Source organism: Dermacentor andersoni, chromosome 1 (genome assembly GCF_023375885.2).
Source record: "Dermacentor andersoni chromosome 1, qqDerAnde1_hic_scaffold, whole genome shotgun sequence".
Lineage (NCBI taxonomy): Eukaryota > Metazoa > Arthropoda > Arachnida > Ixodida > Ixodidae > Dermacentor > Dermacentor andersoni.
Window position 1 is genome coordinate 110752710 of NC_092814.1, and position 15284 is coordinate 110767993.

Here is a 15284-nt window from a genome sequence, read left to right on the forward strand (position 1 = left end):
GGGGGAGGGGGGGGGAGGGGGCTGTTAGGCTGAAATTTCGCCGCACGTTTAAGAGCATCAGGTGGTACAAATCATCCCGAAGACTCCCACTACGGCTTCCCTTTTACGCAGATCTGTGGACGCTATATATCCTATCATATCAAGTGTTCTTATGGAATGAGAGGGCCCGGGACGTACGCAATAGGAGACATCTTCTTGTTACACTCATACTACCACAGCCGCAGTGCCGGTATTATTGTTATATTATGGGGCACTACTATCTGTGACAGGTTTGAGCGTTTGCTGTAAATAACAATGGCTGTGCTCGCATATCTGTTGTACATTTGTGCACCTATAGTTTCGCCAAAAACGTGCCGGTATATCCGGATCTCTTTTTCCCTACTGTCAGAGATGCGGCCATGGGCTGCGGAATAATTAGCCTCCCCTCTCCACAATTTTAATTGAGCTCTGTGTCTTATTTATTTTATTTTAGGTGCATGTTCGTATACTCTTAGCCACGTTAACAGTGAAATATTTAGCGCGCACAATCGACAAGGACACAGTGAAGGGGGACACACGAGCGCTCGTGTGTCCCCCTCCACTGTGTCCTTGTCGATTGTGCGCGCTAAATATTTCACTATGAATTCGTGCCAACTCGCCCAACTATCAGTTCTGCTGCAGTTCTTAGCCACGTGTTCCACCTTTCGATGCTATGCACTCTTACCTCCGTATTAAGAAATGCAACTTAACTTGAAGCTCATGCTTGACTTGATATAAATGACGCCTGGTGCGAACGAGCGGAAGACGCTCATTGCGTTTCTTTTAGTGCGTTGACGACAGGCGTCGTTTAAATCAAGTCAAGCATGGGCTTCAAATTAAGATGCATTTCTGAATATGGGGGTTAGACCGGGACAATTGCAAAGTCTGAGAACCCGTAGAAGCTGCGCGAAGTTTGCTGCTGATGATGATTGGAGTTTATTGGCGCAAGGGCCAGAAGTGGCCAAAGAGCGCCAAGGCGCACGAAGTTTGACCATGCATGTTGAAAGTGCCGGAGTGTTTCGAGTGCGACGTCTAATTTATACTTATGCAGTTTAGTTTTATTGACACGCATGTAGTGTTCTTTAAGAAGACAGTGAGTCGCGTTTTATTTATTTATTTATTTTTCATTTTTGTTTCACTTTTCCTACATTTTCACAATGCACATAACGTCATCTCGATACCTGCACCGTTCAATTCGCTATGTGAAGCTGGTAACTTCGACCACTGCAGACAAGCACGTTGTAGACACTTTCAACGGAGAAGAAAGAGAGGGAGAGAGAGAAACGACAGCTCCAATATTTTAAAGCAGTGACGGATTTCTGACGAGTGGATCTTCTGTGGTTTGTCTATGTGCCAGTGTAGGCAGTGAAATTACAACTGGTCTACGGCAGGAATACGAACGGCCGAGTATCGAAACATGGCCACCGCGGCCTTGTGTTAGCTGACAGCTCACGTGTTTCTGGAACCGGAGCAAACGCACGGGGAGCTGTGAAACGACCGCGGCATAAAGCTCGTGATTCGTGTTACCCTCAGCACTGTTGCGTCTACCCGCCTGCAACGCGAGTCTTTCTAGACATCTGTACTTGGGTAGCTGCTGTGGGCGGCACAGAAAGGAGGCTTAAGCGTTAAAGGGTGGAGACAGCGGATGTAACATACGCCCTGGGAATGCTGTACGTAGGTACATTTCAACAGACACAGGAGCCCGTTTGTCAGAGGCGGATGGATGCTCTTTTGAACCGTCCTGACAGGTTCTTGATTCGTCCGAGCCGCCACTGACACGCTGATTTATACGTTGCACGGCTTAATTTACCGATGCGGCAGGGCGTGAAACATGCCCCGACACTTTTCGCCGTTCATTCCGGACATCGTGGCTTTTCATATAGTAAAAAATTTACGCGCACCGCCGACAGGTGCTGCACTGGCTCGATATTGGCCCTCCCCGAGCGACGGCGGTGGTCCGCGAGGTGCGCGGTTTCCCTGCAGCAATTTATACGCGAGAAATGATCGCACCACGAACAGCAGGAAAGAAAAACAAGGAGCAGGATGCAGGCCACAGCTTGACTCTATACGGTCAGCCCTGAAACATCCTATTTCTCAAGGCTGCCCCCCTCGCGCCCGTGCTTTGGCGCCCAACCATCGTTCGTTTTTCCTTTTTCTTCTGATCGGTGCGGGTGGCGTAAATTGCAGCCGCGTCTTCTCACTTGGCGTAAATTAAGTTACGAAGCGAACGAGCGGAGAGAAACAAACCGCGGGTGCGTGTAGTACGTGGGCAGATAAATAGACGTCACCGATCATCTCCTGCGCGAACAGCTCAATCTCTCCGCGCTGCCTCATTACGGGAAGATGCCGGTCCAGCGGCGCGCACGCAATTGCCGCTGCGGTTCACTTTGTTCCCCGCCGACTCTTGCTCGAAGACGCCTTTATTTCTTTATTTTGTGCTGTCTCCCCTCGCTTTCTGCGGCGCGGCTCACATGTGGGTGCAAAAAGAGCGCGCCTCCTCCCACCGCGCCCCTCTGTCGAGGGCGCCTCTCGTCTGCGCACCTTGGCCGTAGCGAAAGGTGCACTCACTTGTCGGCGGTGTGCGTCAGACCGAGAGCGCTTCTTGGAAAATTACTGGTCGCCGCTAGACAAGTGCCGCTTTCTCCTTCTGCAGCACCACCTTCTTGGCTCCGTGCATGCGCGGCACCCCTTCCAATCCACCGACCGTCTGTCAGTACTCTCATGAAACTATTAACTTAGTTCGCAGATGCCTTATTCCAACGGCAATAAAACGGCATAGCCCTAAACCTCGGTTCACTAGGGAAGATATTGCACTCGCGTCTGCAACGCGCGTCGACTGTTCTGCTCGTTTATTTTTCCTTGCGCTATATAATGGAAGGCACTAACAGGGACGAAACGAACACTGGTTGTAAAAAGGATAGGAAGTGACACGGGGGAGAACCAGTGTTGGTTTCGTCCCTGTTAGTGTCTTCCAGCACATAGCGCAAGGAAAAATGAATGCACACCAACTAGCCCAATTCGTGGCTCTTCTAAGTGTTATTCTGCTCGTTCTTACACCGAGCACAACTGTGACAGGTAGAACTGTCTTCCATGATGAAATCGCCGCCATGTCGGAGAGTCCCTGCGACCGCTCTATTTAAAAAAAGCCTTCAAGCTATGAACTGGTACTGCCGAGTAAGTGCTTGTTTTACTCCCGTCTTGCGGGAAGTCGTGCTCTGGCAACGAAGTATTGCATCGCGCAGCTGCATGTTTCGCGTATTGAATAATAATTACCGCATCGCCAGTGTTGGCTGACTAGATAGAGGAAGACAGTCAAGCAGCTCACAAGAGAGAGTGAAACCACGCAACACAACATAGCCCGAATGAATGGTTCACCGAAAAAGATGCGCTGAAGAAACGCTGCTTGCAGTTAGGCCAACAAAGAAAGAATTGCTGAGCCCTTGAATCTCTTTGTGTCCCAAACACTGAGCAGCATCGCGGGTCACCGTGGACAAAGAGGCAAGCTTTGCGAAGGACCGCGATTCGAGAGACAGTGGCCAGAGGTACGCACGCGACGCCGCGCTCGGCAGGCCGCAAGGGCGAAGAGGTGCTGCGCCCTATCTGTCCACTGGATCTGGCCGCGACCTCCCTGGCGCGGCGTCCGTGGAGGGAAATGGGGGGGGGGGGTGCCCAGAGACGACCCCCGTGCGCGCATGGTGAGCGCGCGCGTGCGTGGCACCGAGCCGGCCACGCGGGCGACACTTGTGACCTCTCCCTTCCCTCCACCCCCCCTCCAGCGCAATCTGCGGCGGACGCGCCCAGCAGAGACCACCTCCGCTGAGAAGCTCCAGCAGTGGAGGAGCACATGAAGCAAGAGACAGTGCAAAAACAAAGTCGTAAAAGTGCCCACGCGTGGTGGGCTCTCGCTTTCGCTGCAGGCCCGACTCAGGACGGCCGCCCTGTGGCTGCCGGACACGGGCCAGCAGCGCAATCTCTCCATCCTAAGAGATGCCGATAAGGTGCCAAAGCGCTGACTGAATGGACCGCTGCGCTGGCTCGTCTACTGCGGATGCGGTTTTTCACGTTCCTCGTCACTAGTCGAGTTTGTTTTTAGCAGGCGCGCACTCGACTTGAGTACCTTCCACGAGATTATACTCTAACGCGCCCACCTTTTTCCCCCGGTGATTCGGTAGCTTGGAATTTTGTGTCGAGCGTTTTGTTTCCTGGGGGCTTGTACTTGATTTGCGCGTCACTTGCAAGTCGCCTCCCATATCTCTTTTTCTCTCTCCTCTAAGAAGCATTTGCACAGGCAAACACACTGACAGATGCAACAAGATATTTAAGACACGCACAAATCATGCTTGGGATGCCAGTTAGGACTTCCTCCGTGTGCCTGATGTGTGAAAGCGCAGGTGCCTTAAAGATACGCCCATGGTTCGAAAGTCTCCAAGGACAGCAGGAGAGCGCGCGGTGATACGCAGAGAGACAGCTTTAGTACGATTACAGGACTGTACAAGTGCGCTATTTCCACAGGATGCAACAGATATGTTAGCGTTATTGTGGTGCAGTAACTTCAGCTTGGATATAAAGTCTATGATCACTCTCAAGAAAGGACAGTGAAGAAATAGAAAAGCATGGTAGGATGTCGATTTCAAATATCAATATTTCTTTCTTTCTTTTGCTTCATTACAAGCTCTAACTTTCTCAGAATACCGTTTGCACAGTATTTCTACTCGACCATCTTATTAAGCGAGTATACCGGCAGTGTTCATTCTGGAGGATGACTGGGTGTAAAGCGCTAGGTATTGTGGCAGCTGTAAACGGTTCGATGAGAACAAAATCGAACCCGAGTAGTCACTGTAACGTATAGCGTGTCTAGATGCCGGCTTACTTCAGGGCGGAGTCGAAAACTGAATTTTCTAAATAAATAAATTTTCTAAAACAACCCCTTCTATAGGACAGAAAATTCGCTTTTCTTTCTTTTTTCGTTTTGCTCGAGAAAAACGAGAGCTGCGATTATGTTTAATTACCTTACGATCCTTTTGGGAGTCGCAGTTCGCGCTGATAAACTTTACACTAAAAAAAAAAAAAGAAGTCCAACTCGAAGTAACTTTTTTGTATGCTTTGTGAGAGCAACTGGTGCACGTCCAGTTTTCGGTCACCGGATCTTGGGGACCTTATCTGCGGTCGAGGGTTTGAAGCGAGCACTTTTATGGAAAACCAGCTTGGCGCGCGTTGTCTCATTTAATGGCGCTCACGTATGCAGCTCACGCGACTTTTCCAAGCCGGCGACTGGCCCATATTCATTCATGAGGCTTCCGCTAGTGCCACCGTTGGGCCCCACGGAATGCCACGGGCGCAGCCGTGCCACAAAGGGCTCGCGCACCGTGGTCCAGCGATGAAGACGTCCGGACCTGTTGCGGAGTTGGCGCAGGCACCGCGACGGGGGGGTTTCGAGGAATCCGGCCTGGATGGCCCTTTGTGCGCAGGGTCACCCAGCGGCCCGCTCTATTGAGTTGTCAGCTCGGATGAGCAAGCGGCCGAGCAAGCGGGCGCCGCAAGGAAGGGGGAGGGGCACTGGCGCCCAACTGGGTGGAGCACACACGCGGCGCTTGATTTAGACAAGGCTCGCGAAACGGCGCTTTCTCGCCCTCTCCGTGACGGAAGGAAGGGCCACCTTGGGTCCCGAAAATCCGGCACCGACCGATGGGGCTGACAAAACGGCCCCGCCAGACGCCGACGAGTTCTGGGAAGAGAGCCCCTGGCGAGGGCAGCAGTGCTCGAGGTTTATTTTTCCCGATCGCGGGTGGGTGGCGGAGGGGTCACGGTTGGGGGAGGCGGCTTTATGGAGCGCCGCTGCTGTGGTCCCCGGCTGCCATTGTGCGGACTTCCTCCTTTTCCGACGCCGGTTATTAAACGCGCGGGCGCGGCGCGACCCCCCGTGGAGCACGTCTGGGCTGCGCTCGCCGCACAGCGGGCGGCCATGCACGCCCTTGCGTCGTCGTGGCAAGGGTTCGTCCGCACAGGGTGCGCGTAATTGGGTGCGGAGGACTCTCGTATGCCTTGCACGTGAACATCGAGACATATGCGCCATGTGTTAGTTATTGTTCGCTTCCTTGCTGCATGTCATACCCCGACGCGTTCCGCAAAGTGCCCTTGAACTTGTCCGAGCGACACCCGCTCTGTTTCACTTGGCGTTGTTGAAGCGCTACTTGCCTAAGTGCTACTCGTGAAGATGAGGTTTGTGCGAAGGCGGCAGACACGTGCTGTCGCGCCGGGCGTGTCCGCGGTTTCTGAGCGCGCGCCTCTCTTGTCCCCAGGGGCAGCCCCGGGCGGCGGCGCAGGCACGCCCTCGTCGTGGCGCTCTTCGTCCGGCAGCCCCGAGGACGAGCTGACGTCGGCGTCACTGTCGCCCCCTCCCTCGCTGCTGGCCGGCGGCCCGGCGTCGGCCTCCTGCTCCGACTCCGAGCTGTCCTTCACCATCGGCGTCACAGAGGCGACGCCCTACGCCTGCCACTTCTGCGACAAGGCCTTCCCCAGGCTCAGCTACCTCAAGCGACACGAACAGGTACGCCAAACCGTGGTGCCAAATCGCACATCCTGCCCGTGCGCGATCGGGCGGCGTTCGCTGCGCGCCTACGCTATGCTCGTTGAATGCCGGCCGAATATGCTATAACAGGCAAGCCACATGAACGCTTACGATGCTCGCTTCCCTCTCAACAGCCAGCAATGCTCTCGCTGAACTTCTGCCCCGCTTGCTGGCTTCGCTCTGCTCGCGCTGTGCAGCCGCGCACAAACAACGCCCGCTTTTATTAGCTATTTGCCTCGGCAATTTCTGGCACAGTGCGCGAGGTATACGTACTGAGGTCCACGGCCTTTTCGTGGGTGCTGCCGAGGACTTGTCCTTTCTGCCCTTCGTTGACAATTGCCGAGGCTCGCACGCCACAACACGGGTCGCTCGGGAGAGTGGCCAGCCTATAAAAAAGGCTATAAATCTTTGACGAGAGGGGCCGTCCCGCTCAGCGCCGCCAGCAGCGGCGAGACATAAAGCGGCTCCCCGCATTGCAGCGTGCCGTGCGCGAGGAGATGCTGACCAGACCCCGCTCCCCCGAGAGCAAGATCGAGTCCCTGCCCGCAATGCGGTTACCCGATCCACATTAACGTGCTTACGCCTAATCCAGGACCCGCGAATATCATGGCCGCTAGACCTGGCGCCGCACAACGGCCGAGGGAAGAAAAACGAAAGCCCCGAGAATGGCGCGGAGGTGCGACAACGCAATTTAGATCATCTAATTTGAGGCATCCCTGGCTTGGCCTTGCGGCCGGCCAAAGTGGATTAGCGCCGGCCGGTTACCTCTGGGGCAGTACTCGCTGTCCCGCTACGGCGTCCCATTCGGCCTGTTTATCTGGTTGGCCCGCTAATGTGCGCCAACTTGCCGTCAATCGTGACTGCCTACCGCTGATGAGGATCGGAGGATGCCTTCCGCACTGCGGCCACCGCTGCCGTTGATCTGGCTCTCTAGAGAAGCGCACATGTCCACTTACGGGCTTACGCGAGTGCAAATGAGCTTTTGTGCAAGGACGCCTGCGCGCTGCAGGCGAGGACTAACTAGCGCTGCCATTGTCTGCTCGGTCGGCCAAGCACACCCTTCCGCGCTAATGGACAGAGCGCAATCCCGGGGCTGCATAGGCGACTTTTTGTCTTCACAAACCAGGTCTTCACACTCTAATACGCCAAGTGCAGATGTTTGCACACATATGTGATAATTTGGCACTCACGTTTTAACACGCCATGTTGTCTGATCTCTCTCAAGAAAGAGTCGGCCAAGAATTGGGGAACTTGGAAGAAAAGCGAAACTGTTAGTAATTGGTTGGCAACCAGAACGCTCGCCAAAGAGCTGGAAATGTTACCGTCACCAATATTTAGCGGTGGTTTCACGTGCCTGAAAAATCTCGACAATCCGTAAATTATGATGACGGGATGAAAACGATTACATGGTCAGTCCTCGTGTCTGGTAAACTTCTGTGCTCGAAAATGATCGAATTTTTTTTTCGAAATAGCGTTTTGATACCTCGACAACATTACCAATCCGATGGATATATGCCACAAATAACCGCGTGGACGCAATAGATAAATATTTCGACTAATTTTTGCTGCTCAGAGGCGCCGTGACTAAAGGCTCTTGATCGGTTCGAGCAACCTGAATCTTTCTTATATAGAGCATGGCGGCGTCGGCACTCATGTATACTCGACTGCCGTAGTTAAACTCACAAATTTCTTTTTCATATCTGAGGCCTTTATTATAGTTAGCGGTTACCAATTAAAGGCACTAGCATCTCCTAAGCATCATATAAAATAAATCGCTCAGACATGAAGGCTCCTCCTCATACGTATGTATATGTGTCCACGCCTGCACGATGCTCTTCGGCGAGACACTGTGATGCGGTGACCGTGACGTGCGCGCTTGTGCGTTGCAGGTGCACAGTGACCGGATGCCGTTTCGGTGCGACTTCTGCCAGCGGCTGTTCAAGCACAAACGCAGTCGCGACCGGCACGTGAAGCTGCACACGGGAGACCGCAAGTACCGGTGCTCGCAGTGCGAGGCGGCCTTCTCGCGCTCCGATCACCTCAAGATCCACATGAAGACTCACGACCACGCCAAGCCCTTCCAGTGCGCCATGTGCAACCGCGGCTACAACACCGCGGCGGCCCTCACCTCGCACATGCAGAATCACCGCAAGAGCGCCGCCGCCGTCAATGGCCTCGAGCCGTCGGCCGCGCTCTCCCGGCCCGGCTCGAGCCTGGCGTCGGCTAACGGAGCGGCGACGCTCGCTGCAGTCGGCAACCCCGCCGACAATGGATCGGTGAGTGTTCATTTTACCCCCAATTTTCTTTTTTCCGAATACATTTCTTCCAGGTGAATTTTCGCCAACTTGCTTGGCGGATAATTTCTCGCAATTTAGGTGTCTATCTGGTCTACTTATTCTGTTGGCACTGAATCGACTGTAAACTGCAGATCCACGCTCTTCAACATTGTATAGTTGCATCGAATGCGCAGAATAACAACATTTTAGAGAAACAGTCTAGCAAAGGTATATCGCCATATATGGCGATGTGTCTGTGCAGTAAATGAGAGTCAACGCATTAGACATTCGAAGACAAAATACATTGAGACCTTATAATACAGGAAAATGAGAACAGCAGGTATAGATAGATAGATAGGACTAGGTCTTACGAGCCACTGTGAAAAGTAACAGAGAGAAAGAAATCATATTTATTAGTTCTATAGGAACTAAATTTCTGAAATGTGCTGCATGCCACGACGCCGTCCGTGCATTCACTCTACCTCATTGCTTGGGCGCCAGAATGGCGCGTGACCTCTCCAGGCGCCTTGCGTAATTGGACCAGTTCACGCAGGCTAGCTACGGCGCGCCGATTTTAGCAATCTAGTAAATTTACTTTCACTGACCCTTTTCGATTAAAACCGAATTCTGGGGGAAATATTCGTCGTAGCTCTTTCGGTTTCCCTTGGCTTGAACCGAAAATGGTGAACCCTAGTTATGACCCTATTGGAGCCTGCCCTTGCGACCACCGACAGCGTTCTCCCAGTTCTGTCGTATGCTTGTACGACACATTTTACCTGACACACGCGCGCAAGATGATATGCGCATGGCTTCGAGGAGCTCACGATGCCAGTGTGCAGGTGACTGCTCTCCGCACCAGAGAATTATATAGATACTACTACTTCTACTACTCCTGCTAGCAGTACAAGGAATAGTAGTAGTAAGACGCTCACCAAATGGGGAATCGCATGTCGCATATGCAACGCTGCTGCATGCACAGTATATGGAATGCTCTCACGAGGTAACGTTTAAAATGCGTACATTTTAACACGTTGCCACGGCCTCCATCGGCCTTTCCCTTATAGGAATAGTGAACGAGCAAGTGGACGCATTCATGTTAGCAGCTCTTACGAGCGTCAAAACGTCTTTTATGTGTGTGTGCTCTTATGCGTTGGCCGGCGCTTATATGCGCCGGCCAATATATATGACAGCGAGAGAGCGATCGCATCCTTGTGTCCCATCTCATTATCGCGTTGGATTCTTTACCAAAACCTGAAATGCAAAGAAAAGAAAAATAATACAGATTTACGAAATAGAGTGCACCCTTCTAGAACAGGTACTTGTTACATATGCGTATACACTTACGAACGACGGCGATGTTGTATGCGCGCACAAGTGTGGCCCTGCTCCATATTGCTCTAATATAGATTGCCATCTTGTCGCAGACGTCCATGTCGCGGGAGGACAGCTCCTCGTGCTCAACTGACAAGCTGAGCCTAACCGGTGGCAGCCCTGGTCCGGGCAGCGTTGAAGTCCAAGCAAACGGATGCAAATCGGTAAGGACTAGCGCCCAGATAGTGCCTGCTATCGCACACCTGTTTGTGACATACATGGGTCTGTAGTGCCATCGAACCACCAGTTAGCGCTTACGTCCCCCAACTTCAAACAAAACACAGAGAATTATAAATACTTGTGAGAAAGGCCCTTGTATAGACTTTTGTAAGAATATAACTTTTTATTGTACGTAAATGTGACCTTTGCGAGCGACGACGATATAAGCCCGAGGTTCCTTAGGTATGCTTTGGATCCACGTGAATTATGTGACTTCCATGCAAGTAAGCGGCTTTCGAAAATAAAATAACACTGTCAGGTTCTTGAGTTTAACGCATGCCAAAACAAATAACAGTCTACAAGCGGTTGGTCGAACATGTATCTTCGTAACAACTTATCCTCGCAGGCTGGCCTTGCAGTTTTTGCGTTGTAACTTCATAATGCACCGAATAAAAAATATGCGCACGCTTTTGTATGCCATATAATCAAGACCTCAATCTCGCGATGTTCGTAATGCTCTTACCGTTGTACAGTACTTGTCGCAAGTTTAACTTTAAGTTGATGTCTGCAGTTGACTGTGTGCACATTGTTTAGCAGTTCTGCCGTATTTTGCACTCACACCGAGGACGTTTTATTAAGACACTATATATTTATTAAGCCACGCGAAATTGGTGTTTTGTCACTGCAAACAGCGGTGTCGGCACATCACTCGGCGTCGAGTCAATCCTTTTATTTAGTAAGCAGACCGGCTTAAGTACTCCACGTGTATTCACACGGCCATCGTCAGAAGCGCGGATGCGCATTCAAAAGAGTACGCAGACAAAGGGCTCTTGTGCTCGTGCTGACTCCAAATTTGTGATCCAGGCACACAGTTCAATTCATGTAATCTATGGGGACTGCCATGGCGTCCGCGCACAGTCTATACGAGGGATTTCGGTGGATGCAGATTCGGATGAAGCCTGAGCCACGCAGATTTGAAGTTGGACGTCCTATTTTTCTTCCTTCATCAAAACAGGAAAATCTGTTGTCCATCTATTCCTAGAGAGAAATAAAAAATATAGGAATCCCTATCCAACAGTTGGGTTCTGTTTGACCGGGTGGGGCCATACCGGGAGGGAAGATGGCTTCTATTTGCATGCGACGAGGCACATTGTGTCGCAGGGAGGCAACGTAAAAAAAAAAGAAGGAAAGAAACAGAGAGAGAGACATAGGGGCTGGGGCTTTTCCTTCTGGATCGAAATGAATAGCGGGGGGCATGCAAGGCTCGCGCACATACGACGGCGTGTTTTACTTGCCGAGTGCGCCCACGTCGAAGGGTATCATTTTTATTTATTTACTTATTTATTTATTTATTTATTTATTTATTTGTACTTGTGTTTTCTTTATAAGTTGGAGTAGGGGAAAACAGTGCGCTCGCGCGATGCTTTCGTACCTGGTCACTCGGGGTCGTGGGGATTGTATCGAACAGTTCATATTCCTCCCGGCTCACGTTCGGCATATTCAAAATAGATTACTTGACATCCACAAAGGAGGGCTTGCGACGCGAAAGAGGTGCAATTTCAGTTCTTGCGATGACCTGAATTCGTATCTGCCTTCTCAACTTGCAAAAAAAGCGCGCGTGTGTTTAGTTTTCGGGTGGCTTTGTCGCTTCACTGTTCGAGATGCTGACGATCTGCGCTTCGTTGCAGATGTCCGAGCGGGCCGGCAGCACGAGTCCCCGCGACGGAGGGGAGCCGCTGGCGTGCGGCTTTTGCAGCCGGCGCGACTTCAGCAGCCTGGAGGCGCTGCAGGCGCACGTGCGCGCCTCCCACGTTCCCTTCTCGGCGGCCTCGCTGGTGGGGCCGTCGCACCAACTGCGGCCGGAGCCCAGCGGCCGCTCGGTGTCCCGCCAGTCGCCGCCGGCCGCCACCACGGCCTCGTCTGTGGTGGACGCGTCGTACGAGTGCGAGTACTGCGGCATGAAGCTACCCAGCGTCCACGCCCTGCAGACTCACACGCTGGCTGCTCACAGCTTCAGCGAGGTGCTGAGCAAGCGCATGTCGGCCATGATGGGGGCCGACTCCGGCGGCGGACCTTTGCTGTGCAGCCAGTGCGGCGCCGCGTCGCCAGACTTCGAGTCGTTCCGGGCGCACCTGGCGTCGCACCTAGAAGGACGCATGTCACGCTGCTGCCCCGAGTGCCGCGCCGAGTTCCCGTCCTCGCAGCAACTCGAGGCGCACGTTGCCGCGCACTTCCTGGCCACGTCGGTCGAGTACGGCTGCCAGGCGTGCCTAAAGCTCTTCGCGCGGCCTGACGAGCTACAGAAGCACCTGCTTGACGTTCATGCCCACCACCTTTACCGCTGTGCGCTCTGCCGGGACGTGTTCGACTCCAAAGTTGGAGTCCAGGTTCACTTCGCCGTCAAGCACAGCAACGAGTGCCAAGTATTCAAGTGTAGCGCTTGCAACGCCGCCTACCGGTCTGAGCCAGAGTTCGCTCTTCACGTTCAAGTCACGCACTTAGCGAAGGCTGCGCCCTACCGGTGCCTGTTGTGTGACCAGACATTTGCTAGCGAGCCCCTGCTCCAAAGCCACCTGGACACGCACGGCAAACAATTCGCGTGTGCCCTGTGCAGTCAAGCCTTTCACGTAGAATTCCTGCTCGAGAAACACATGCAGGCTTGTCACGCGGCCGACCTCACCTTGCACCCGGACGGTGTGCAGAACCTGAGCGTCAAGTCGAGGATCAAGGACATCAAGTGCGAAATCTGCGACCAGGCGTTTGGAGCGGACGCCCTGCTCGCGGCGCACCGCAAGCAAGTGCACAACGTACGCTCTTCGTCGCAGAAGTCGGTGAGCCTGCTGTGCGCGTATTGCAACGAACCATGCAAGTCCCGCTCGGACCTAGAGAACCACATGAAGAGTCACACGGCAAGCCCCAGTAAGCACAAGTGCAACATCTGCGACGAGATGTGCCCCTCGGCCACCACGCTGGCCGAGCACAAGCTGACGCACTGCAAGGTCGTCAAGGGCTCCATGTGTGCCGGCTGCCGCGAGGTCCTTCGATCCGAGGACCAGTTCTTGACGCACGTCAACTCTCACGGTGGAGGTCCCGCCTTGCCGCTACCCTGCGTGGTGTGCCGCCAGACGCTCATGTCTCAGGTGGAACTGCGCATGCACGCGCGCTTTCACGTGGCGCACTGCGACAAGGGCTCGCTATGTTGCGTCTGCGAGCGACCCCTGGACGCGGCCAGCCGCATCATCACCGGCCGCCAGCAGGAGCGCCAGTCGTTCATGTGCAAGGACTGCTTCCACGCCAAGGGCGTCCAGGACCAGGGCCGCTGCCCCGAGTGCCGCATCAAGTTCGAGTCGCCACTCGAGCTCGAACAGCACGTGCGCAGCAGCCACGGCGGCTGAGTAGTCCCTCGACGGTGTGCACCGTGCGCGACACCAGTGCACCTCGCAAACTCGAAACAATCAAACGCGCCCGCGGTCTTTCTGTTAACTTATTTCTCTTCCGTGGCGCGCCTCCCGTGTTCTCCCAGTCCTGACTCGAGGCAAATCGCAACACGTCTATTCAGAAGTTATACCTCCTAATATATCTGATCATCTTGTCAAAAAAGAAAAAAAAGGGGGCGTGTGTGGTCTTCAGGCTGTTCTTACCCGAGTGCTTCTCCGGTGAAGAATTTCACCCAACCGTGTAAATACAAGTAATTCATATTCATCGCCACGTTTTTGTTCTATGTATTGACATCATAAAGCAGGGTATGAAACTGCATACATTTTAAGCTGCGGTTGTTTTATGCCTTGGTATAATACTCCTCTTGAAGCACCTTTGTGACAGTGAATACACCACAGCCAAATATGAATAGTTTACTCTTCCCAGTGTTCAATCATCAGTGTTTGTGTTTTCAGAAGCATCCTTATGTTTCTTTACACAACTATATGATATCAATTAGTTTTTTTACGTTTTGCCTGTGTGGTTTACAAGGTTCACGAGGCAAATAAAGTTCGTATTTTTAAGGGAAAACACGCATTTTGGTTTTCGTCATTGCGCGAATACGCATGCAATATAGCGTCCTGCCGATAGTTGTGCTTGTACAGGTTCTTTCCGTCACGCTGAACCTGACACGTTAATATACATAATTATTAAATTTGTACCAACACCTAAAATTGTTTCAAATAGGAAAATCGCCTCCATTTATCTGCAAGCACGGAACAGAAACTGGAACAGCGTTAATGATTTGCAAAGTTATGGCATGCATGCAGTTATGGCATGCATGCCTCCACTGCCGGCCACTCTTGGAAGACAAAGCATGCCTGCAGCTTACAACGGCTTGACGTGGGACTGACGTGCGTCACATCGAAGCAACCCCTAATGCAGCTGACAACTCCGTTACCAGCTTTCCTTATATGTACTCTTTATTCTGCAAAAATGCGGTTGTATAACGTGCGCCTTGATGTTTAAGAAGAAAAACATGGCGTGAGAGTTGTTGCTGCTATGAAAGGTGCGTGTTTCCACAAGCTAGTTGCCACTGCGTATAATTAATTGCTTATGAGCTCTGAGTAGGTCACAAGCGTGCAAGCATAGTTAGAGAAATGAGTGAGCTCAGGAGAGAAAAAATAATTAGGCAAGAAAAACCCACAAGATCGGGGGGGGGGGGGGTATAAAGTAACTAAAACTAAATGGGCAAAGAAGCCGGAAACAAAGGCACACGTGGAGGCACACAGAAAACGAGGGCTATGTGTGTGTACGTGTGTGATTTTTTGTTACCGTATTTATTGGAGTCTAAGCTGATACTATTTTAAAGAAAAGCGGGATACAAATGTCATGGGTCGGCTTAGACTCGAAGATTTGGCTCGTGCGGCCGTCTGCTCGCGTCAAGCGCTCGTCGCTGGAACAGGTGGCAAGCT

At 52.4% G+C, this 15284-nt stretch overlaps 1 protein-coding gene across 3 annotated transcripts in view; it reads left to right on the forward strand.

Moving 5' to 3' along the window:
• Positions 1 to 14400, forward strand: part of L (zinc finger protein Lobe) — a 172564-nt gene extending 158164 nt beyond the window's left edge. For all 3 annotated transcript variants that reach the window (XM_050193528.3, XM_050193530.2, XM_050193529.2), the window contains 4 exons: positions 6318 to 6565; positions 8476 to 8862; positions 10287 to 10397; positions 12081 to 14400. In XM_050193528.3, the coding sequence (XP_050049485.1) occupies positions 6318 to 6565; positions 8476 to 8862; positions 10287 to 10397; positions 12081 to 13787 (2453 nt within the window). In that variant the 3' untranslated portion in view covers positions 13788 to 14400. The remainder of the gene's footprint in view (positions 1 to 6317; positions 6566 to 8475; positions 8863 to 10286; positions 10398 to 12080) is intronic.
• Positions 14401 to 15284: the final 884 nt, after the last annotated feature.